This window comes from Ovis aries, chromosome X, assembly GCF_016772045.2.
Source record: "Ovis aries strain OAR_USU_Benz2616 breed Rambouillet chromosome X, ARS-UI_Ramb_v3.0, whole genome shotgun sequence".
Lineage (NCBI taxonomy): Eukaryota > Metazoa > Chordata > Mammalia > Artiodactyla > Bovidae > Ovis > Ovis aries.
The window spans coordinates 53,645,227-53,671,798 of NC_056080.1; the positions used below are offsets into that span (position 1 = coordinate 53,645,227).

Here is a 26,572-nt window from a genome sequence, read left to right on the forward strand (position 1 = left end):
AAAATAAAGTGGTAATAGGATCATGCATATAGAAAATTACCTTAAATGTACATGGATTAAATGCATGAACCAAAAGACAAAGGCTAGTAGATGAAAACAGGTGCATGTATGTACTTAACTTATAACATCATTTTACTTAACCCAACAAATTGTATAAAATTATTTTATATTCATGCATGCTAAGTTGCTTCAGTAGTGACTGACTTTGTGTGATCCTATGGACTGTAGCCTGCCAGGCTCCTCTGTCCATGGGACGTTAGTTTAATCATATTTCCATTATGGCTTGCAATTGTAATTATCTTTTACTTTTTGTCTGGCTATTGAATGTGAAAATTGGTAAATATCTTTTACTATTGTAATTATGTAACTATTATTTGCTAAATACCATTGTATTGTGATTGGTCAACAGAAAATAATGTAATTCTATATCACTTAAACCACCATTTAATAGAAAAGCCCATAACCACTTTTTAAATTCCAGCTGTATATCAAAATTATCTTGGAATTTTCTGAAAAATACAAATGCCCAGGTATTGCTTTTTTCTCCAAAGCTCCAAATGTGTTTTTAATGAGCAGCCATGTTTAAAAACAATTAGTCTATATGATGATCTTTTACTTCTAATTTTTTAACTTTTTCCAATTTCATATTCAGTGCTCCCATTTCACTTAGTTTATGTTTACCCATTGATCCATCTCTTTGTTGTTCTCAAGCCCTTTTTTTAAAAAAATTATTTATTTAAATTGGAGGATAATTACAATATTGTGGTGGTTTTTGCCATACAATTACATGAATCAGCCATGGGTGTACATGTGTTCCTCATCCTAAACCCCTCTCCCACCTCCCTCCCCATCCAATCCCTCAGGGTCATCCCAGTGCACCAGCCCTAAGCACCCTGTCTCATGCATCAAACCTGGACTGGCAATCTATTTCATACATGATAATACATGTTTCAATGCTATTCTCCCAAATCATCCCACCCTCGCCTTCTCCCACAGAGTCCAAAAGTCTGTTCTTTACATCTGTGTCTCTTTTGCTGTCTTGCATATAGGGTCATAATTACCATCTTTCTAAATTCCATATATATGTGTTAATATGCTGTATTGGTATTTTTCTTTTTGACTTACTTCACTCTGTATGATAGGCTCCAGTTTCATCCACCTCCTTAGAACTGATTCAAATGTATTCTTTTTAATGGCTGAGTAATACTCCATTGCATATATGTACCACCGCTTGCTCATCCATTCATCTGCCGATAAGACATCTAGGTTGCTTCCATGTCCTAGCTATTGTAAACAGTGCTGTGATGAACATTGGGGTACATGTGTCTCTTTCAATTCTGGTTTCCTCAGTGTGTATGCCGAGCAGTGGGACTGCTGGGTCAAACGGCAGTTCTATTTCCAGTTTTTTAAGGAATCTCCACACTGTTCTCCAGAGTGGCTGTACTAGTTTGCATTCCTACCAACAGTGTAAGAGGGTTCCCTTTTCTCCACACCCTCTCCAGCATTTATTGTTTGTAGATTTTTTGATAATAGCCATTCTGACTGGCGTGAGATGGTACCTCATTGTGGTTTTGATTTGAATTTCTCTGATCATGAGTGATGTTGAGCATCTTTTCATGTGTTTGTTAGCCATCTGTATGTCTTCTTTGGAGAAATGTCTGTATAGTTCTTTGGCCCATGTTTTGATTGGATCGTTTATTTTTCTGGAATTGAGCTACAGAAGTTGCTTCTCAAGCCCTTTTTAAGCATAGTAGAAAAGCTTTTGTATACATATATATATATAAATAGCATGCATAATATATATTTTAGAAAACTCGTTAATTTCTGCCTAGCTAAAAAGTTTGAATTAATATGAATAGAATGCTAAATCTGTATATATTCACTCAAACCTTTGATATAGTTCCATGTACTTTGGCATCTAGTATTACGGCTCAAAGTCTAGAAAGTTTATTACCTTAGTGATTTAAAAAAATTGTTTATGAGGCTTGAAATTTCTAACTCAATTCTAAGAATATAAAGAAATACTATATTGTTTAAAAAAAAAACAGAAAATTAACATGTGATACCACACTATTAACTAAAGTGCAGATTTTGTTCAAACTTCACAAAATTTTATGCTAGTGTCCACGATTTTCATTCATACCTCATTCCAGGATACCACACTGTATTTAGTTGCATTGAGCGCCTTCAGCTGCCTGCAACAAATTCTGGTAAATTCTCTCTTCAGTTTTATTCTGTTAGAAGTATTTTCTAATTTTCCTTGTTATGGCTTCTTCACACCCATCATTTAAAAGTGGACCTTTAATTTCAAAATACATGAGGTTTTCAAAAAATCTCTGATATTAATTTCTCATTTAAATGATTTCCTCTCTGCAATCACCCTCTGTGTGTTCTCAGTCTTCTAATTTTATTGAGGCTTTCAGTGGCTAGGTCAAAGATCTCTGTTGGTAAATGTCACACTGCACTTGAAAATATGTGGACTACTTTCAAATATCTTTTGATATTGGTTTCTAAAATAATTCCACAGTGATAAGGGCACAGACTCTGTAGGACTTCAAAACATTTAGACCATGAAACTTTTGCACCTTGTTTTATGTCCCTGGATATGCTCCAGTGTCTCCTAACTTATAGTATATGGGAACTTGAAAATAATTTGTATTCTACTGTTGTGTGAAAATTGTATAAATATTAATTATGTAAAAAAGTAAAAACTATGATACACTGATGAAAGAAATTGGAGATAATACCAAAAAAGGGAAAGATATTCCATGCTTTTGGATCAGAAAAATTAATCTGTTGAAATGGCCATTCTATCCAAAGCAATTTAAAGATTTAATGCAATTCCTATCAAAATACCCATGACATATTTCATACTACTGGAACAAACAATCCTAAATTTCACATGGAACCACAAAAGACCCCAAACTGTCAAATATTTAGGAAAAAAGAGTACTGGAGGGATCATCCTCCAAGCCTTCAGAATATACTACAAATCTATAGTAATCAAAACACTATGGTACTGGCACAGATCAATGGAACAGACAGAAAGCCCAGAAACAAACCCAAGCATCTATGATCAATTAATCTATGACAAAAGAGACCAGAATAAACACCCACATGTAAAATAATGAGATAGAACATTTTTTTCACACCATAAGGAAAAAGGAAGTTGCTCAGTCGTGTCCGACTCTTTGCGATGCCATGGACTGTAGCCTACCATGCTCCTCTATCCATGGGATTTTCCAGGCAAGAGTACTGGAGTGGGTTGCCATTTAGACAAAAGTAAACTCAAAATGGATTAAAAACCTAAAGGTAAGACCTGAAACCAAAAAAATCCTGGAAGAGAACATAGAACATTCTTTGATATAAATCATAACAATGTTTTCTTGGATCTGTCTCCTAAAGAAAAAAGAAAAAGCAATAATAAACAAATAGGACCTAATTAACTTAAAAGCTTCGGCACAGCAAAGGAAACCATAAATGAAACCAAAAGAAAACCTACAGAACCAGAGAAAATATTTGCAAATGACTCGACCAACAAGAGGTCAATATCCAAAATATAAAACGCTCATACAATTCAGTATCAAAAACAAACAACTCAATAAAAAATCGGCTGAAGACCTGAACAGACATTCTTCCAACGAAGACATACAGGTGGCCAACAGGCACATGAAAATATGTTCAGCACTGCTAATCACCAGAGAAATGCAAATCAAAACCATAATGAGATACCACAATGAGGTCTATCACCTCACACCTGTCAGAACGGCTATCATCAAAAAGAACACAAGTAACAAATGTTGGTGAGGATGCAGAGAAAAGGGAAGCTTCTCACACTGTTGGTGGGAATGTATATTGGTACAGTCACTATGGAAAACACTATGGAAGCTCCTCAAAAACACTAAACCTAAGAACTACCACGTGATTCAGCAACTCTACTCCTGTGTACATATTCAAAGAAAATGGAAACAAACATTCATTCAAAAAGATACATAGACCTCAAAGTTCATCAGTTCACTCAAGTCAGTTCAGTCACTCAGTCCTGTTCGACTCTTTGCGTATGAACTGCAGCATGCCAGACCTCCCTCTGCATCACCAACTCCCGTGGTTCACTCAAACTGATGTCCATCAAGTCGGTGATGCCATCCAACCATCTCATCCTCTGTCGTCCCCTTCTCCTCCTGCCCCCAATCCCTCCCAACATCAGAGTCTTTTCCAATGGGTCAACTCTTCACATGAGGTGGCCAAAGTACTGGAGCTTCAGCTTTAACATCATTCCTTCCAAAGAACACCCAGGACTGATCTCCTTTAGAATGGACTGTTTGGATCTCCTTGCAGTCCAAGGGACTCTCAAGAGTCTTTTCCAAAACCACAGTTCAAAAGCATCAATTCTTCAGCACTCAGCTTTCTTCACAGTCCAACTCTCACATCCATACACGACTACTGGAAAAACCATGGCCATGACTAGACAGACCTTTGTTGGCAAAGTAATGTCTCTGATTTTGAATATGCTATCTAGGTTGGTCATAACTTTCCTTCCAAGGAGTAAGCGTCTTTTAATTTCATGGCTGCAATCACCATCTGCAGTGATTCTGGAGCCCCAAAAATAAAGTCTGACACTGTTTCCCCATCTATTTGCCATGAAGTGATGGGACCGGATGCCATGATCTTCATTTTCTGAATGTTGAGCTTTAAGCCAACTTTTTCGCTCTCCTCTTTCACTTTCATCAAGAGGCTTTTTAGTTCCTCTTTACTTCCTGCGATAAGGCTGGTGACATCTGCATTTCTGAGGTTATTGATATTTCTCCCGGCAATCTTGATTCCAGCTGTGTTTCTTCCAGCCCAGAGTTTCTCATGATGTACTCTGCATATAAGTTAAATAAGGAGGGTGACAATATACAGCCTTGACATACTCCTTTTCCTATTTGGAACCAGTCTGTTCCATGTCCAGTTCTAACTGTTGCTTCCTGACCTGCAGATAGGTTTCTCAAGAGGCAGGTTAGGTGGTCTGGTATTCCCATCTCTTTCAGAATTTTCCAGTTTATTGTGATCCACACAGTCAAAGGCTTTGGTATAGTCAATAAAGCAGAAATACATGTTTTTCTGGAACTCTCTTGCTTTTCCATGATCCAGTGGATGTTGGCAATTTGATCTCTGTTCCTCTGCCTTTTCTAAAACCAGCTTGGACATCTGGAAGTTCACAGTTCATGCATTGCTGAAGCGTGGCTTGGAGAATTTTGAGCATTACTTTACTAGCATGTGAGATGAGTGCAATTGTGTGGTAGTTTAAGCATTCTTTGGCATTGCCTTTCTTTGGGATTGCAGTGAAAACTGACCTTTTCCAGTCCTGTGGCCACTGTTGAGTTTTCCAAATTTGCTGGCATATTGAGTGAGCACTTTCACAGCATCATCTTCCAGGATTTGAAATAGCTCCACTGGAATTCCATCACCTCCACTAGCTTTGTTCGTAGTGATGCTTTCTAAGGCCCACTTGACTTCACATTCCAGGATGTCTGGCTTTAGGTAAGTGATCACACCATCGTGATTATCTTGGTCGTGAAGATCTTTTTTGTACAGTTCCTCTGTGTACTGTTGCCACCTCTTCTTAATATCTTCTGCTTCTGTTAGGTCCATACAATTTCTGTTGTTTCTCGAGCCCATCTTTGCATGAAATGTTCCCTTGGTATCTCTACTTTTCTTGAAGAGATCTCTAGTCTTTCCCATTCTGTTGTTTTCCTCTATTTCTTTGTATTGATCGCTGAAGAAGGCTTTCATCTCTTTTTGCTATTCTTTGGAACTCTGCATTCAGATGCTGATATCTTTCCTTTTCTCCTTGGCTTTTCGCTTCTCTTCACAGCTATTTGTAAGGCTTCCCCAGACAGCCATTTTGCTTTTTTGCACTTCTTTGATCCCTGTCTCCTGTACAATGTCACGAACCTCATTCTATAGTTCATCAGTCACTCTATCAGATCTAGTCCCTTAAATCTATTTCTCACTTCCACTGTATAATCATAAGGGATTTGATTTAGGGTATACCTGAATGGTCTAGTGGTTTTCCCTACTTTCTTCAATTTAAGTCTGAATTTGACAATAAGGTGTTCATGATCTGAGCCACAGTCAGCTCCCGGTCTTGTTTTTGCTGATGTATAGAGCTTCTCCATCTTTGGCTGCAAAGAATATAATCAACCTGATTTCAGTCGTGACCATCTGGTGATGTCCACGTATAGAGTCTTCTCTTGTGTTGTTGGAAGACAGTGTTTGCTATGACCAGTGCGTTCTCTGGGCAAAACTCTGTTAGCCTTTGCCCTGCTTCATTCTGTATTCGAAAGCCAAGTTTGCCTGTTACTCCATGTGTTTCTTGACTTCCTACTTTTGCATTCCAGTCCCCTATAATGAAAAGGACATCTTTCTTGGGTGTTAGTTCTCAATGCTCATAGCAGCATTATTTATTTTTATTATTTTTTTCATTTTATTTTTATTGAAGTATAGTTAATTTACAATCTTAATTTCTGCTGTAGAGAAAGTGATTCAGTTATACAAATATAAACATTCTTTTAAAAATATTTTCTTCCATTGTGGTTTATCACAAGATATTAACAGTTCCCTGTGCTATACAGTAGGACTTTTTTATTCATTCTATATATAATAGTTTTTATCCATAGCAGTATTATTTACAATTACCAAAATATGGAAGCAACCTAACTGTCCATCAACAGACAAAAAAAGTTTTATATATATATATGTATATACACATACACATAAATATATATATATATATATTCAATGGAATACTACTCATTGAAAATATATATATATATATATATATATATATATATATGTGTGTATGTGTGTATACACTCAGTCCAAGAAAAGCATGGAACCTTGCCATTTGCAGCAACATTAATGGACTGGAGTGTACTGTGCTAAATGAAGTTAGAAAGACAAATATTCTACGATATCACTTATACATGGAATCTAAAATATAAAACAACTTGTGACTGTAGCAAAAAAGAAACAAATTCACAGATATAGAGAACAAACCTGTGATTATTGGTGGGGAGAGGGAAAGGGGAGGGGAAAGATAGAGGTAGGGATTTAAGAGGTTCAAACTAACCCTATGAATAAGCTACAAGGATATATTGTAAAACACAGGGAATATAGCAAAGGGTAACAGAGTTTTGTCAAGAGAATATGCTGGTCACAGCAAAGACTTTTCCAACAACACTTTTCCAACTTTTCCAAAAGATGACTCTATATATGGACATTGCCAGTTGGTCAATACTGAAATCAGATTGATTATGTTATTTTCAGTTGAAAATGGAGAAGCTCTATACAGTCAGCAAAAACAAGACCTGGAGCTGACTGTTGCTCAGTTCATGAGTTCCTTATTATTCAGGCTTAAATTGAAGAATTTAGGGAAATCCATTAGGCCATTTAAGTGTGACCTAAATCAAATGCAGAAGAGATTAAGAAGAGATGGCAAGAATACACAGAAGAACTATACAAGAAACGTCTTAATGACCTGGATAACCACGATGGTGTGGTCACTCACCTAGAGCTGGACAGCAGACATCTTGGAGTCTGAAGTGGGCCTTAGGAACCATTACTACAACAAAGCCACAACAAAGCTAGTGGACAGCTGAGCTATTTCCTAAAAGATGATGCTGTTAAAGTGCTACTCTCAATATGTCAATAAATTTGGAAAACTCAGCAGTGGCCACAGGACTGGAAAAAGTCAGTTTTCATTCCAATCCCGGAAAAGGACAATGCCAAAAAATGTTTAAACTACTGTACAATTGCACTCATTTCACATGTTAGCAAGTTATGCTCAAAATACTCCCAAGATAGGCTTCAGCAGTACGTGAACCAAGAACTTCCAGATGTACAAGCTAGGTTTTGAAGAGTCAGAGGAATCAGAGATCAACGGCCAACATTTGTTGGATCATGGAGAAAGCAAAGGAGTTCCAGAAAAACATTTACTTCTGCTTCATTGGCTACTTGAAAGCCTCTGACGGTGTGGGTCACAACAAACTGTGGAAAATTCTGAAAGAGATAGGAGTACCAGACAACCTTTCCTATCTCTTGAGAAACCTGTACATGGGCCAAGCAGCGAAAGTTAAAACTGGATATGGAACAATGGACTGGTTCCAAATTGGGAAAAGAATACATCAAGGCTGTAGACTGTCACCTTGCTTATTTAACTTCTATGCAGAGTACATCATGCGAAATGCCAGGCTAGATGAATCACAAGGTGAAGCACCACACAACTTGGTAGCCCCAGTCACAGACAGAGTGGAGCTGGAAATTACTGGTCCAAAACAGGGACAGAGGAGACTGAAGACAGGAGAGGAGAAATTTATTCTGAGAGAGAAACTCAGATCGCCACAAGAGGGCACAACAAGAATGCAGTATTTCCCCTGGTTCCCCTCCATCTTTCCTGCTGCTTATTCTCATCTTTTTTGCCCACACCCTTCACCCTCACATGTGTGTATTTCTGAGATTCTGTCCTGCTCCCCCTTCTCACTCCACATATTCTCCTGGGGCAGTCTCATTCATACCTTAATTAAAACCACCACCTCTGAATTTGACCTCCAAAACTATCTAACCCTACTTTTTTCAGAGCAGCAGAATAAAATTGCTGGTTGCTTATTAAGTAACTCCTCTTGGACATTCCAAAGGTGCTTCTGATTTCAACTGTTCAAAATTGAAGTCATCATTTTCCCCTCAAACCTGTTCCTCATTTTGAGTTCCCCAGCTCAGGGAATGGCTTTTAAATCTCAACCACCCAAGGCAGTAAGAAAACTGAGGATCTTCCTAGATTCCTTCTTCTCATCAGCCTTCACATATCCTCCAGTCAGGCACCAAGTTCTTAATTCCTTATATACACGTATTCTAATTTCATTCCCACTGCCTTAACTCAGGCATCAACATCTCTCCTCTTCTGCAATAGCCTCTGAAATGTTCTCCCTGTACCCAGTTCTGTCTTCTTCAGTGTATCCATCACAATCTCATCCACTGGATATTTCTAAATTACAAATCTTATCCTGTTAATTCTTTGACTGAAATTCCTAAATGTCTTCCCACTGTATTTAGTGTAGCATTCAAGGCTCTCCATGATCCAGCCACCATGTCCTTCTCATTAAATACCCTCTCACTATGTTCCAAGTACACTAATGATCTTATGGTATCATAAACATACCATAAACATTGAATTATTTTATATAATGTGTCTTTGCTCATACCACCATTGCTTGAAATGACTCTTTATTTCTCAGATCCAACAGTTAAAACTGACAACACACCTTTCAAGATGTATGCATTAATTTTTTTCTGGAACCCTCTCCCACCCAGTAGAATTAACTATTTCTTCCTTTGTGTCTCTAATGTATTCTATATAGACTTTTAATCAAGCATCTGTGATATGTTGCTGTGTAGATTTGTTTACATGTCTCTTTTTACTAATATCAGTTTCTCTATGACCAGGAACATATCTTTTCCTTATCTCTATCAAACTATATATCAGAGTACCTGGTATAGACAAGAAACTTAAAATATTTCTTAAAAAAATCATCATCAGGATGTAGTATATGAGGCCAGCATGATGCCAGTCTCCGATCTCTGGCAAATATCAGTAATCTACCAAACAGTTGCCCCCTTACACCTCAGAATCACTGTCAAGACAGCACAGTATGAAAACCCATTTCAATTGGTTGGAATAGGCACAAGACACTTATTTATCTTGGAATGTAGGCTGTCACAATGGAGTGCCTAAGTAATAAGAAGAGTTATCTAAAAGAACTAACATGGGAGAAGTAGCGTAACTAATGGCAGAGTATCTCCTAAACACTCTTTCAACAGTATGTTGTAGCAAAAATCGGCATCAGGAGGTAAATTCTGTCCATGTGCATCCAGCACTGCCCACTGAAGAAACATCTTGTCATCAGAAGAAACAAAACCCCATATATTGGTATTCTGATTTATACTTCAATTTTGTCTCAACTGATTCAGAAAATATTCCTCTCTGACTAAGGATCAGAAATCTGGTAACAAGCAAAGTGCTGCACCTTAGCTAACAGGCGTATCACACCTGGAGAAACAATGGATTGACATATCTTCATTCCTTCTGCATCCAGGACCCCTGGGAAAAGTACAGAAAAGGGTAAAAGCTCCTTTCTTAAATGGAACAATTTATTAGAGCACTGTTTCCAAATCTTAAGACCATAACACATATATAAAATGATGGCATGTACAAACACGGGGCTATACTGGAAAAGACGTTTCATGGCCAGAAGTAACTGGCCTGGAACCTCCAGGCAAACTGGGCTACCTGCACAGTGTATTAGTTTCCTACCATCAGTACAAATTACCACAAACTTAGTGGCTTAAAGCAACATTACGTTTATTCTTTTATAATTCCAGAAGTTCAAAGTCTAAAATGGGTTCACAAAGTTGCAATCCTTCCGGAAGTTCTAGGGGAGAATCCATTTTCTTGCCTTTTCCAGCTTCCAGAGAGTCTACATTTCTTAGTTCATGACTCTTTTATTCATTATCAAAGCCAGCAACTTAGCATCTTCTTTCCTCCCTGCAGCCCATGGGGTCGCAGAGTCAGACATGACTTAGTGGCTGAAAAACAACAACAAAACTGTCTTTGCCTATTTCAGAGTCTACACCATGAGAAGTGGTTATGGAGAACATTTGAGAAGAGAATCAGGCTATTAATGAAATCTTTCAAAATTGGAGGTGATCCCTATTCAAAGGGAGTTACAGGATAAACTCTTTATAACCTTTACTCCATTTTTTGGAGCCCGATGTGCAGTTTCTGGGAGTATTTACCAGATCCCAAAACTGACTGAATGCTACAAAAACTCACTGCACTGAAGAATGAATTGTGATTTCTGGAATGAATCCCTTAATGATAAATAAAGGCTAACACATCTCTGAAGATTTACACATTGCCATTATAAACTCAGAAGAATTAAACTCTCTGGGATTCAAATCCTAGCTCTTCCAGTGAAAGCTCTGTGACATTGGGGAAATTCTTTCATCTCTTTTTCTCAGTTTCTTCATGAATGAGAGTTCCAATATTATGACTGTTGCAAGAATTAAATGATTAAACAAACTATGTAAAGTTCTTATAGTGCTTAGCACATGGCTGTTGTTGTTCAATTGCTAAGTCAAATCCAACTCTTTATGACCTCATGGATGGCAGCAAGCCAGGATTTCCTGTACCTCATCATCTCTCAGAGTTTCTCAAACTCATGTGCATTGAGTTGGTGATACCATCCAACCATCTCATCCTCTGTTGCCCCCTTCTCTTCTGCCCTCAATCTTTCCCAGCATCAGGGTCTTTTCCAAAGAGCTGGCTCTTCGCATAAGGTGGCCAAAGTACTGGAGCTTCAGCTGCAGCATCAGTCCTTCCAATGAATATTCAGGGTTAATTTCCTTTAGGATTGACTGGTTTGATCTCCCTGCAGTCCAAGGGATTCTCAAGAGTCTTCTCTAGCACCATAATTCACAAGTATCAATTCTGTGGTACTCAGTCTTCTTTACATGGTCCAACTCTCATACGTGGTAGGTGCATAATTATATGCTAAGTGGAAAGTATTTTAATTAACTTTTATTATAAACCTTCTTTTCATTTCTACCAAAATTTGATTTTTCTCACAAAGACTTTTCCATAGCATTACACTAATACGATTCCTGTATTGTCTAATGCTGAGTAAAATTACACTTCAAACTGGAGGCCTTTCTACATTTACTGCACTATGAACTCACTGATAACAAATAAGGCTAAATCCTGCTGAAAGCATACTTATAATTTTTATTTACACAGAGGGTCTTGCCTTTATGAATCATTTAATGATAGCCTCTAATTTAAGGCTTCTTCATTCTAGTAGTTTCTTTTCACCATGAATTTGCCGATGATAAAGAAGGATCTCTTTCCATCTCCACTATGAATTTTCTGATGTTCTATAGGGCTGATATCAGCAAAATCTCTTTTCCACATTCATTACATGCATAAGGTTTCTTTGCACCATGAATCCTTCCATACTTAGTAAGGTCTGAACTGGATCTGAAAAGCTTTCCACACAGGCATTACAAGCATGGAGGATTTTTCTCCCCATCAGATTTTCTCTTCTCTCTCTCATGTTTCAAAAGAAAATCTCTGAGCTTGTCCTAAAGTCTTTTCCAGTTAATACATTCACAGGGTTTCTCTTCACTATTCTTCTTCATATGCTGGAAAAAGCTTGATTATTCACTGCAATTTCTTTCACATTGGGAATGTTTCCCCACCCTATGAAATTTCTGGTGTTGAAAGAGAATTGAGCTCTGCCTGAAGGCCTTCCCACATTTTTACAGTCACATGAATGAATAAGTTCTCAGGAGTGAACCCTCAGATGTCAAATAAAACCAACCTCAATGACTAAAAATTACTTTATATTCATCACCTTCATAGGATTTATCTCTACTAGAGTATTCTGAGGCATCAACCATGAACACTAACAACAACATCAAAAAGCTTTCAGACACTAATCATACACGTAGGATTTCTGTACATCAAAAATCTCCCAGTGTCTCACACATTCTAAAAATTTTTCAGAGCGATAGTCCTAGGAACTGTAACTCTATGCTCTTTCTTCTAGAGGTTTCCTCATATAGCAGACATCTAGCTCAGCCTATTCTCAGCCATTGCACTCTCAGCCTTTCTCTTCAGTAGGATTATTTTTATAAGTGGCAGGCAGTGTTGTGCCTGCAACAGACCTCCCTGGAAAAGGGAACATATTCGATTCTTTCCTGCCAAGCTTTCCTGAAGCCTATGTCATCACATGTTAGTCTTCTCCACAAAAGAGACTCTGACCAATTGGTCTTGGATTCTGGATTCATAATATTCTCTGAAATTTGGCTTTTTCTGAAATTTCCCTCTTTCAAGTAGATCGTACTTAGTTATAAATGATAGATCCTCAAACATAAATGGGTTAAAAAATATGTGTAAACCATTCACAAAAAGAAAATACAAACAGATAATAAACACATGAAATATTTCACCTTATTAGTCATCAATAACTGTAAATTGAAACAACCATGTGAGGTTAACTGTTCCTCTTTCATTCTCACCAAGCAGTTTATATGAGTGCATGTTTGACTGTTGTCTTTGCAGGTATGAATGTAAACTGGTACCAATTTCTAGAAAACAACTTCCCAATGTGTAATTATGAGTCAGAAAACAGTTGTACCTTTTGAGCCACTCTTTAGAAAATCTATCCAAAGAATGGTCAGATTGCAAATAAAAATTCACGTACAAAATGACTCAACGAAGCATTAACATTAGTGAAAAAAAATGGAAACACAAAATATCCAAAAACACGGAAACTGCAGTATACGCAACAAACTGCAGTATACTCTTCTGATGGGATATTATGCAGACATCAAAAATGTTGCCAAAAATTGTTACTGTCAAGGGAGATTCTCATGAGATAATTTTTAAAGAAAGCAGGTTTTAGAGGAGAAAGTATGAGCTGATTGCATCCCTTCAAAATTCTTATGTTGAAGTCCTAACCTCCAATACCTCAGAATGTGACTATCTGGATATAGGACCTTTAAAGAGGTAATTTAGTTAAAATGAGGTCATTAGGGTAGGCCTTTATCCAGTATGACCGGTGTCCTTACAAGAAGAAGTTAGAACACTGAGACACACAGCAGAAAGAACATGTAAAGACATGGCACAGAAGAAAAGATAGCTATCTACAAGCCAAGGATAGAGGACTGAGAAGAAAACAACCCTATCAACACCCTGTAGTTTGTTACGGCAGCACTGGCAATGGCAAACTAATATAGCAGGATGCGAAACTGTATATACTGAAAGAAAATGTATCAATTAGTTAATAGGATTTATAGCTGGGTAATGAACAAGTTTATTTCCTTCCTTATAAAGTTTTAATACAAAATATGTTAAAAAAAGGTTAAAATATCCATAAGCAAACAATTAAAAAAGAACAGACAGAAAAAAATCATATATCTTTTACTTGATGAAGCTGCCAAAATGAGGTAGAAAGAAAATTGGTCAGAAAAGTAAGACCCAGGAATTTCTTGGCTTTGTCTCATTTTTAGGTGGCCATTCAACTCAGGAAGGCTTGGAGAAGCAAAGTAATGTCAGGATGACTGGTTTGTTTGGAAGGCAGTGGCAGAGACAGTGAAAGGAGATTCAATTGAGTAGAGAAATCAGAAGATAACCTGAACAAAGGAGGTGCTAAGAGTGAAAAACGAGGATTTGGAAGAAGGGAGATAGCAAGAGATTCATTTTCACGGTACTGAAAAAGGGGAAGCAATAGAGAAGTAAGAAGTAACTGGGCATGCTAACAAAAAGGTAGCCACAAAGAAAATAAGAAAAGATTTTCCTTTGCCTGGTCTTGTGGCACCCACCTGATGGAGAGTTTGAGAGGGGCATGCTGCTGCTGCTGCTGCTAAGTTGCTTCAGTCGTGTCCGACTCTGTGCGACCCCACAGACAGCAGCCCACCAGGCTCCCCCATCCCTGGGATTCTCTAGGCAAGAATACTGGAGTGGGCTGCCATTTCCTTCTCCAATGCATGAAAGTGAAAAGTCAAAGTGAAGTCGCTCAGTCGTGTCCGACTCTTCACGACCCCATGGACTGCAGCCTACCAGGCTCCTCTGTCCATGGGATTTTCCAGGCAAGAGTACTGGAGTGGGGTGCCATTGCCTTCTCCTGAGAGGGGCATAGGGGTTCAGAATGTCACCCCAAAATATGCTATGTTCACATATTGATTATTTTGAATTAAAGGTACTTGAGAAACAGCTGGTACAAGGATAATCTGGACCTCCTTTGTCTCCCTGAAAGTAGGAGAAAAGTTTCTCAAGGGAAAGATATCTTCCCTGTACCAGAAAGGTAGAAGGCATCCTTATCACCAGAGACAGGTAATTTAGAGCCCAAGATGGCCAGACAAAAAACCTTACTAATTCTTTACTATTTACTACTTCTAGCCCCAAACCTCTATGCCTTGTTGATACTTCATAAATTTATTGGGTTTTGTTTTGTCTAAAAGGTATAACAGCTCTGCTCTGATCACTTGAGTTTCACATTTTTGTAGGATTCCTGTACATACAAAATTAAACTAGCTTTTCTGATTTGAGAGAATAGCATTGAAACATGTACATCACCGTATGTAAAATACATGACCAGTGCAAACTCGGTGCGTGAAACAGGGCACTCAAAGATGGTGCTCTGGGACAACCCAGAGGGATGGGGTTGGGGGGAAGGTGGGAGGGGGATTCAGGATGGGGGAACACATGTGTACCCATGGCTGATTCATGTTGATATATGACAAAAACATCACAATATGTGAAGTAATCATCTTCCAATTAAAATAATTTAAAAAATTAAATTAGTTTTTCCCCTGTTAATCTGTCGTATGTCAATTATTAGGCCAGTCAAAAAACCTAGAAAGGAAGAAGAAAAAATTTTCCCACCCCTACAGTTGCAACAATACAGATAACAAAAGCACAAGCACTTCACTGCAAGGCTGTACTTCACATGGAAAACCTTGAGAGATAGATATTATTATTTCAAATGTATAGATGAAACTGATGGCCAGAGAGGGGAACTGACTTCAGTATTTTAGAATTACTAAGTTGGGGAACTGACAGCCAATTTAAGTATGCCAGGCTCTTAACCTATGTTTTCCCACCATGCCAAGGGGCCTGTGGGCACCAACCAAAATTCCAAAACTACCCTAACACTATCTAATAAAGGTATAAATTCACAAGCCTTTTCCTGCCTCAGTTTCCTTTCTGTGCTCACCTAAGAGGATTTCTTTCTGGGTTTCTTTGTCCTCAGCTCTTTCCAAATTCAGCTGGGAATTTATTTTGGTTTTTTGATGTGGAAAATCCTATAGTTGAAAAGAAAACAAAACTTTGTGGTTAGAACTGGGGTACTTCATGTCCCTAAATTCAGTTCTGAAAGGTACAGGGAGGGCGGTGGAAGGGGGTTTCTTACTCAGGAGGTTTCAGAACCAGGCACAGGCAAAGGTCTTATGAAAGACGCATAGAAATCGTTCTGTTTCCAAGAGCCAGGGAAAGGGTACTGACCTTGATCGATGAAAACCCGGTAAAAAAACAAAACAAAACAAACATGTCATTTGCTCTTCATGGATTTGTTCCATAATCCACAAACAAAAAACATTGGAATCCAAAGGTTAGAGTACACTGAACTGGTTAAGCACATAGCCTTCAGGGTTAAGCACATAGCCTTCAGGGTTAAGCACATAGCCTTCAGGGTTAAACACATAGCCTTCAGGGTTAAACACATAGCCTTCAGGGTTAAACACAGCAAGGTTAAAATCCCAATGTTGTTTCTTCCTTGCTATTGGACCTTGGGCAAGTATCTTTACTTTTCTGAGCACTGGATGTGTGGAAACAATGTTGCCTGCCATTCCAATAAACAACAAATGTTACCCACCATCAAGTCAACAGCCACTGGAGCCGCTGCCCACCCCACCCCCCACCCCCCAGGTGGTTCATTCTGAAGGGAATTCACTATAGAGAAAAACAGGAAACATTCTATGCTGGGGATACTTGATCTAGATAGTCATAAGATGCATATGTAAGAAATAAATTGATCCCAGACTCTTGCATCTTCCCAAATATAAACACTAAAATCATTAACTAGAGATGTATATCTTTGTGATTAGCAATAGTATTTTGAGGTTTGAGTACATTTTTTCCCCAGAAAAAAAAAAAAACAAACCTCCTATATATCCTGTCTCCTCCCTCAGTAAGGTTCCCAAATCAAACTTAACTCCCGACTTTCAGGTTGTACATTTTAATTCAGCCAACAGATCTTTCCTTTCTAAAATGAAGAAAATAAAACCCAAAAGGTAATGAAGCATCTTGAGCCTAAATCTTATTGCAAAAAAAAAGGTAGGAAAGAGTTGGAGGAAAAATTTCTAGTTCTGGTAATTGCCCCCCAGCTTGTTTGGACAAACTCTCATAATAAAACAACTGAAAAAAATCTTGGTAAAAAAGAAGTAACAACTACCTGAAAACAACAAAAATGGCAATAAAAATATGGCAACAGAGCAACACCATGAGAAAAGGGGAACCTAGAGAAGTAAATAGAAGCAGAGGCAATTTCTGCCCTGAGGGCAATCCCCACAAATTTAACTTCCATTTCAGTTGTCTTCAAAGGCAAAGGAAACAGATTAAAGCCCAAAACTACTTAGAGTAGGAAAACTATCAGGAGACCCTTCCTACAACCAGCTGGATAGATGGGAAGGAAGTCATTTTGCAACTCAAGTAGAACTACAGGACTTGCCCTGGGATCCTTGAACCTTGAATTAGACAAAGAAAATCAGCAGGATCAGCTGGTAACAGAAAAGATTTCAAACACTGGGATTAGCGAACACAAGCCATAAAATAAGTATTTTTCACAGATAAATAACAAACTTAAAGATATTTCCAAGCAACAGGAAATTATAACTAGTATATCATAATTAAACCTAATCAAACTTAAAAAAAATACAATACCCCAAGCTCAAGGAATAGCTTCAGTAGGGAGACTAGGAAAATAATTTGTGAAAATTTAAGACAAGTCAGAGGAAATTAATAAGAGTCAAAAAGTGGAAATTACAGAAGAATGTAAGTATAGGTGTGTGCACACTAAATCACTTCACTCATGTCCGATTCTGTGCAACCCTATGGACTGTGGCCTGCCAGGCTCCTTTGTCCATGTAATTTTCCAGCAATACTGGGCTAGGTTGCTATTTCCCCCTCCAGGCAATCTTCCTGACCCAGGGATTGAACCTGTGTCGCTTACAGCTCCTGCATTGGCAGGTGGGTTCTTTACCACTAGCGCCACCTGGAAAGCCCCAGAAAACTGTAAGAGACTTGCTCTTACTTATAAGACTATAAGAGAATTGCTCTTACTCACCAAGCAGGTATAAGAACTTTGTAAAAGTGATCACACTAAATCTTAACAACTACTTTATGAGACATAAAATAAATCTTAACAACTACTTTATGAGACACAATGTACAGAATTTCATTAATAAATAAAATCCTTTTCATATCTTTTTCCATTTCTAACAGAAAAATCGGGCTCCAGACCTGCTTTTTCTTTAAAAAATATAGTTAGTAAAAGTCCAGAACCTAATTTTACAAATGCAAATGTTCACAATCAACAAAAGGAAACTCAAAAAGAGATGTGGGCTCTGTACTCACTCCCCTACAGCCTTGGAGGGGTGGAAATCATTTTGCTTCACAATTATTTCAAATATTCTAAATTTGAAAGATGTTAAATTGAGAATTTTAATAAGATGTCAATCTTGTGCTCTTTTACAATATGGAGACTTATGAATATTCACTACTTTTACCAACTAATTCTATTCTCTGTTAATACCAATCTTTCCTTAAAAGTATTATTTAAAGAAAGGGATAAGACTTCTACAACTTTAGAAATTGATGTTTTGTTCTATGAAAATAACCCACAAAAGAAATATGTAATTCTTACTTGATAATTCATTAATGTGGTATGGTAGACAAAATAATGACCTTCCCAAGATGTCCACATCCTGATCCTGTGAATCTGTCACCTTACACAGCAAATTGAACTTCGCATTTGAGATTAAGGATCTTGAGATGAAGAGATTATCCTGAATTATCCTGGTGGACTCAATGTAATTACAAGAGTCTTTATAAGAAGGAAAAAGGAGGATCAGAGTCGGAGAAGGAGCTATGAACATGAAAGTAGAAGGTCAGAATCAGAGAGATGAAGATGATATACAGGTAGATCTGAAGATGGAGAAAAAGACCATGAACCAAGGGAATGCTGGAAGCCTCTAAGAAGCTGGAAAAAGCAAGGAAACAGATTTCCCCTTAGAACCTTGGGCGGGAGCTCAATTCTGGTAATACATTGATTTTAGGACTGCTGACCTCCAGAACTGCAAGACAGTAAATTTGTGTTTATTATCTATGCCACAATTTTTACAGCAGCGATAGGAAACTAATACATCTGGTGATAGAGTTGAAATTGCCAACTCTCTATTTAAAAACAGGTTAATACTTCTAAGATCATTCTGACAAATTGGGTAAGGATCATTGGCACTTTCTTCTCTACCCACAGGCATGAGTAAACATAAACCCATGATTCCACTGGACTCCCTATGTAAAAAATACTTTGAGAGGATATATTTGTAATGATTTCTATTTCACCAGTGAGAAAATGAAACGTCTAAGGTCAGTACACAAAGAGTCAGGATTCAAATCCCTATCTACTGGCTACGAAGTTCACTACATCTTGCTGCCTCTCAAACTACTTGGGATGTGATGAAGAGAGGGTAGAACATCTAAATGTATTCCTCAGACAAACCACAGCTGCACAAAAAACTCCAAGTTTGTGAGATACTCTACTTTCTTTAATTCCATGCTTATAATGAGCAACATGATGTTTTCTTAGTTTGACTTTCCAAGTACCCCAAATGACATGCCCTAGAGAGAGGACCTGAGTGTTCTGGCTATCAGAAAGAAAATATTAGTGTAAGACATGTGTGATTTTCTCTCTGTATCTATCTTCAGTTCAGTTCAGTTCAGTCGCTCAGTCGTGTCCGACTCTTTGCAACCCCATGAATCGCAGCACGCCAGGCCTCCCTGTTCATCACCATCTCCTGGAGTTCACTCAGACTCATGTCCATCAAGTCCGTGATGCCATCCAGCCATCTCATCCTCGGTCGTCCCTTTCTCCTACTGCCCCCAATCCCTCCCAGTAGTCTCAGTAAATTAATTTGTATTTGTTTATCACTAAGTTTCATTTTAGCATTTCACAAATGCTAAAGACCAAATCCTGGACGTGCATGCATGCTAAGTTGCTTCAGTCATGTCTGACTCCACAACTCCATGGACTGTAGCCTGCCAGGCTCCTCTGTTCATGGGATTCTCCAGGCAAGAATACTAGAGTGGGTTGCCATGCACTCCCTCCAGGGGATCTTCCTGACCCAAGGATCAAACCCAGGTCTCTTACATCTCCTGCATTGGCAGGTGGGTTCTTTATCACTAGCACCACCCAGATAGTAGTCACTTAACTGAAATACTACCACCTGGTGGCTCAGTGGTAAAGAATTTACCTGCCATGTGGGAGATGTGGTTTGATCGTGGGTTGAGAAGATACCCTGGAGAAGGAAATGGCAACTCACTCCAGTATTCTTGCCTGGGAAATCCCATGGTCAGAAGAGCCTGGCAGGCTACAGTCCATGGGGTCACAGAGTCAGACATGACTTAGCGACTAAAGGTTTATTAAGTCAAATTTCCAAATAAAGGTAATTTCCTTTCTTTGATGAATTTTGCTGTATTTACACATCAAACACAGCTCGTTAGAGCAGGAGGCCTCAGAGATGCTCAAGTGAAACTGTTTCACAAAAGAATTCTACTTTACTTTATCTGCAATGACATCAACTTACAGAAGTATAAGGACTGAATGGGAAAAACAAGTGCAGTTATTCACAAATTAAAATAACAAACCATAAACACTTTGCAATGATTCACTGAACTGTGTAATTCATGTATAAAACACACTTCTAAGTATGTTTTACATAAATGTTATGTAAAAACTCAATAAAATTTGCAAACAAACAATTGGGCCTGGAGAAAGGTTAGTAAGGTGAATGGATCTAAAAACCATACACCAGAAATAAGCATTCCCATACTCCAGTCACAACAAATTACAAAATATAATTTTAAAATATTAACTAGAGCAACAAAAACTATCAGTGCAAAGAAACAAAACAGGTATGAGACCCCTGCAGAGAAAATTATAAAACTTTTTTCAAAGACATTAAAAATACCTAGATAAAAGGAGAGATAAACTGCAGTCTTTGTTGTAAAGATGCCATTTCTGTATCTATAATCTATAACTAAAATGTAGTTCTAATCAAAATTTCGGTTTCTTAGAGACCATATTAACCTTATCTCAAAATTCATATGAAAAAGTAAGCAGCAAAGAACGTACTTTTGAGGGCGAGGAATAAGGAAGGGGTCTTTCCCTATCAAATATCAGATACGTTATAAAACTACAGTAGTAACAGTGTAATACTAGTATAAAAGAGACAAACAGACCAGTGGAACAGAACAAAAAATCTAAAAACAGATACATAAATATATACGTACATAACAACTTGGTATATTATAGAGACAGCATTATAAATCTGTGGAGAAAGAACAGACAACACAGTAAACAGTTCTGAACTACTAATTAATCATTCAGAAAAAATTAAGATCTCTACATAATACAATACATAAAAATACATAAAAATGAATTCAAAGTGAGTCATAAATCTAATTCTGAAGGTTACAAAAATTTTATAGGAAGATATACTAGAATACCTTTATAAAATCACAATGAGAAAGAATTCCTTCAAAAAGATGCAAAAACCATGGCATATAGAGAAACTGATCATTTCATAGGGAAATGGAAGTGGCTGCTCTTCCATGAAGGCTGAGGTGATCAATCAGTTCAGTTCAGTCGCTCAGTCATGTCCTCTTTGCAACCCCATGAACCACAGCACGCCAGGTCTCCCTGTCCATCACCAACTGCCAGAGTCTACCCAAACCCATGTCCATTGAGTTGGTGATGCCACCCAACCATCTCATCCTCTGTCATCCCCTTCTGCTCCTGCCCTCAATCTTTCCCAGCATCAGGGTCTTTTGAAATAAGTCAGCTCTTTGCATCAAGGGGCCAAAGAACTGGAGTTTCAGCTTCAACATCAGTCCTTCCAAGGAACACCCAGGACTGATCTCCTTTAGGATGGACTGGTTGGATCTCCTTGCAGTCCAAGGGCCTCTTAACAGTCTTCTCCAACACCACAGTTCAAAAGCATCAATTCTTTGGTGCTCAGCTTTCTTCACAGTCCAACTCTCACATCCATACATGACTTCTGGAAAAACCATAGCCTTGACTAGACGGACCTTTGTTGACAAATTAATGTCTCTGCTTTTTAAGGTGATCAATATTATAGCATAAATTGAACCATTTATAAAACTATTTCTATCTGCCCCCCTTTTCTAGCTCTTCTGCACCAGAGTGGCTTCCAACTGTCCATTTCTTCAGGTAGTTCCCAAGCTCAAGACTAGATGACCTACATGGTCTAGATGACCACCTGCTCTCTGGTCCCAACATCCAGAGGATTCTCATCCACTGCCAGGTTAACTGCTACTTCTATGGAAAATTAAGCTCTTCTCATGGGCCCTTCCAGGAGGTCTTCTCTGAACCTTGCCCCAGGATGGGTTAGAGATAGCCTCCTCCATATTGCTACTGAAAGTAGCACACGCTGGTCTCATCATCAGAATATTCCCTGTTGCAATGTCTGTGTCTATCTCACCCACCAGACTCAGTAGAAAATACATCTAACTCAACTACACCTCATTTTGCAGCAAAGAGTCTATATTACTACATTTTAACTTATTTTCTTTATTGATTAACTAACGGTTTCTAGCTAACTTTTCTAAGGTTTGCAATCAACTGATCTTCTCCACTGGTATCCTAGCACTTCTAACATTCTCAGACTATGTATGTTTTCCTCTCTCATCTACTATGACTTCCCCCTTTGTTCACTCACACTTTTTGTCTACCAGGGACTTGGGAAAATATTTTTTCTAATAACCAAGAAAACAAATAGAGGGAATGAAAAGTAGAAAGGCATGCCCATTGCCTCCTGAAGTTATCTGTTCACTATTCTCCTTCCCACCTAGAATTTCTCCTTTGTGATCTCCAGGATCCCCTCCTCCTTGAAAAATAAGCTCAAAACACCCTTCAGTGATGTATAGTACACACCCTTCACCTCCAAGCCATAAATGGAGCCTGAGCCTGCTGGATCTCCCACATTCCTGGTCACAAAATTCCCAACTGGTAAACTACACACACTGGTATGTGAAACCTCTGCATAACATACTATTCAAGCAATATCTGTCAGATGGACATTCTCAGGTGGTTTGCCCTGTGATATAGAGCAAAGCCCAATGTGTTGTAAAAGATAACAGACTCCTACACTAACTGTACTGTAGGACTACACTGTAGTGTCCAACTGGTAATAAAGAGGATGTTTTCTAGAACATAGAATAACAAACGTTATTCTACAATAACTTTTCCATGTGAGTATGTATGAAAATGCAGCCAGAGCATTAAACAGACTGACACAAACAGCAGCCAAAGGATGAAAGGACATCAAGTGGAGAGCCACAATAAATATGCCACTGCTTTCAATATCCTGAAATTTCTAATTCTCAACATGCATAGAGAAAACAAAAATAATAATAGTAAAAAGTAAAGAAACAGTTAACTAAAATATGAAATAAGCACCTCCTAATTTTAAATGTGCTCTCAGGATCTTCCCAACCCAGGGACTGAACCTGTGTCTCTTACATCTCCTACACTGGCAAGTGGGTTCTTTACCACTAGTGGAAGCTGGAAAGCCCAATTTTAAATATGCTATGATATTAGTGAAATAACTTATATATAGTCAGATCTAAGAAGTACATTAAACACTAATTTTAATTAAGGTTTAGAGCTATTATTCTATTACTTTTAAAATAAAAAATCAATAATACATATGCATATTTCACGTCTTAATATAAAACATTTTGTCAATTTTCTGAAAGTTGATAAACTCAATTTTTGACCACTGTAAGTGTATTTCCACTAAATTCAGGTAATTAAAGGTGTGCCATAAACAAACAAGCATAAAAAATGAGACTCTGGACAGGAGGATCTGACCAGTGGAAAAGAATATATAGAACCATGCAAAACTCAGTAGAACAAAGGAACTAGGGGGAAAAACAGGAGTATTAATAGGACTGGACCTACCCTCAACAGGTGGGGGACTTGAAGCAGGGATCCAATCCCCACAGCGGGGCAACTGTCTGAGTCAGAGGAGAAACATTTAAGGCTGAGAGTGAAACAGCTGATCTGTGGCAGCCTAAATGGAATGAGAATCAGACAGTTCTTGCCGCAGCCATACATATGCTGAGCAGGAATGCGGGTGTCCTGGAAGTGGCAGCAGCTGGGAGCTGGAGTTTAGGGATTGTGGAGCAATCCCAGGGCGAGGGCTGCTATTGACTGCAGTGAGACGGATCAAGGGGATGTGAGGGAGGAGATCATGGTGGGAAATGCCTGAGGAGGAAAGCCAGGCAGCCATCGAAGCAAGGTGATACTGCTGAGACACGTGTAGGGGCTAGAGCCATCACCACAGCCTCTCTCTCTCCATACGCCAGCATCAGCAGCTGAATAATAGAGAGGCCAGCAGATCAAACGCCTGACACACTGAGCTACCGAGTAGGACCCCACCCAGGGTGATCCTTTAAGTGACTGAAGCACTGAACTATAGAGTAGGACCCCAGTCAGGGGCGGGGGGCCCCTCTATGTGCTTGATGTGCTGAACAACAAAGAAGGACCCCAGGCAAGGGATCCCTTTAAGTGCCTGAACGGGCAGAGCTATAGAGAAAGACTAGCCAAACAGGCCTTCTGATTGCCAGCTACAAGACACTCGAAAAAAAGACTCTGATAGGGACATTGCTCCTGCCATGGAGGCAGTTTGTGTCCGTCCCTAACACTTGGCTCTGCCAGGGTCCCTGCAAGTCAAGCAGCTGTACCACGCTCATGCTCAACTTTCACTGGAGCAGAGCTGCCACTGGGAAAAAAAAAAAAAAAAGTCTTGTGTTTATGTGTTCAGGGTCGCTTTGGTCCTGTCTGACTCTGTGCAACTCTGTAGGCTGTGGCCCGCCAGGCTGCTCTGTTAGAGAAGGGGTTCTCCAGGCAAGAATACTGGAGTGTATTGGCAAACACTGGGTGCCATACCCTTCTAGAGCATGGGATTTCCTGCTGCCCTAGCTGCCAATGCCCCTGCGTACCTGGTGCTGCCAAAACCCGTGACCCAAGCAGTTGCACCACTTCCACACCTGGCCCTCAAAGGGGCAAACCCAAGCCCTCCAGGGCAGCCTCAGGAGCAAACCTCAGTGGACAACCCACATGTAGAGGTGGAAATAAAACCACAATTGAAGCCCAGGGGCAGTGTGGCTAAGGAAGAAGACCCAAAACCTTCCCACCAGCGCTACAAGCTGCAGATTAAATCCACACGATCAACTAAGCAGACTCTGTGTCTATGGAATATATAAAAAGCCATTGAGAGCTCCCACAAAAGAAAATGTGCTAGCTGTGATAGCTGTGGATGTTGGAGGCAAAACATACAGGAGTAGGACCAGATTAGAATCTGAACAGCAGGTCCAGAGATCAGTACACTATTGGAGGGCATCCTAGGGAGGTATGGTGGACGGTGATTCCCAGCACAGGAAAGGACTCTGACAGTAGAGAATTAAAAAAAAAAATTTATTATTCTTATTTTTTTACTTGTTCTGTAGATTCTTTTGGATTTTTTTTTTCATTTTTTTCCTTTACCCCTCACCACCCCTGCCCTGGTCTGTTGTAATTGTCGATTTTATTGGCACTAAGAAATCCAATTAAACTTTTGAGCTTTTTCTATCAGTCACATTTTTTATTGTTGTCATAAACTTCTTCCTCTACATTAGGCTTTTGCAGTTGTATGGAGTTTTCCTGTCTTTCATTTTAATTTTTTAAACCTATTTTTATTTTTTCCAAATTTATTCCTTTCTTTGCTTTTACTACTGTTCTTTTCCCTTTGCAGTTAATCTTTAATGTATATAAATCCTCTTCATCTAACTCTATTTAACTTAGCATATCTGTTCTTTCTTTCTTTCCTTTCCTCTCAACATATTTGTTAGTTTTCTTCTCACTGCTTTATTCCCCACTTGGCACCTTGCTTTACTTTTGTTTTCCAGTTTGTGCTTAAGTTAGTTTTGTTCTTAACTGGTAAATATAATTTTTGATTTCCTTTTTTCACCAGTTCAATCTACTGTACTGTATTTTTGTTGGACTCTTTTCACTTTGTTCATGGGTGTATATGTGTATATCCCCTTATTTTAATTATCACTTGCCTGATTTTGTAACTGCCATTTGTCTGGGGTTCATCTTTGGTTTCTCATTTTTGGATATTTGTTTTACTCTCCCTTAATGCCATAACAAACCACTTGTGGAATCTTCGTTCCTGACCAGAGATCAAACCCTGAGCCGTTGGGAGTGGGAGCACTGACTCCAAGACCCTAGACAACCAGAGAACTAACCCTAGGGAGTATCAAATCGTGAGAACTCACACAAAGGAAACCACTTGAATACAAGACCCAGCATCATTCAACCACCAGTAGCACCCTGTGCAGACACCTTATCTAAAGAACAAACAAAACAAAAATACAAACCCAATCATCAGCAGATAGGAGTACCACCTCACACAGTCTTGCCCATCAGAGGAAAAACAAACAAAAACTCAGCACAAATATCTCCCTATATGAAGCTCACACAAACCACTGGACCAACCTGAGGAGGGCAGAAACCAAAAGGAAGAAAGAACTCAACCTTCTTCAAGGAAAGCCTAGGAAAAAGAGACCTCAAACACAATAACTTAAAAAAAAATGAAAAGGCAGAGAAATACTGCACAAATAAAGGAA

General features: G+C 38.7%; 1 protein-coding gene across 20 annotated transcripts in view; it reads right to left on the reverse strand.

Annotated features, from left to right (window-relative positions):
- MAGED1 (MAGE family member D1) overlaps window positions 1–26,572 on the reverse strand; it is a 91,009-nt gene that overhangs the window by 38,565 nt on the left and 25,872 nt on the right. For 4 of the 20 annotated variants that reach the window (XM_042241802.1, XM_042241795.1, XM_060408454.1 and 1 more), the window contains one exon: window positions 10,065–10,138. The exons of 9 other annotated variants lie outside the window; for them this stretch is intronic. Coding sequence is in view for 4 of the 11 variants with exons in the window: in XM_042241795.1 (XP_042097729.1) it covers window positions 10,065–10,118 (54 nt within the window). In the remaining 7 variants the exon portion in view is untranslated. Of the gene's footprint in view, window positions 1–10,064; window positions 10,139–21,169; window positions 21,208–26,572 lie in introns of all 20 variants that reach the window. 7 more of the 20 variants (XM_042241799.1, XM_060408452.1, XM_042241798.1 and 4 more) reach the window with 2 other exon arrangements.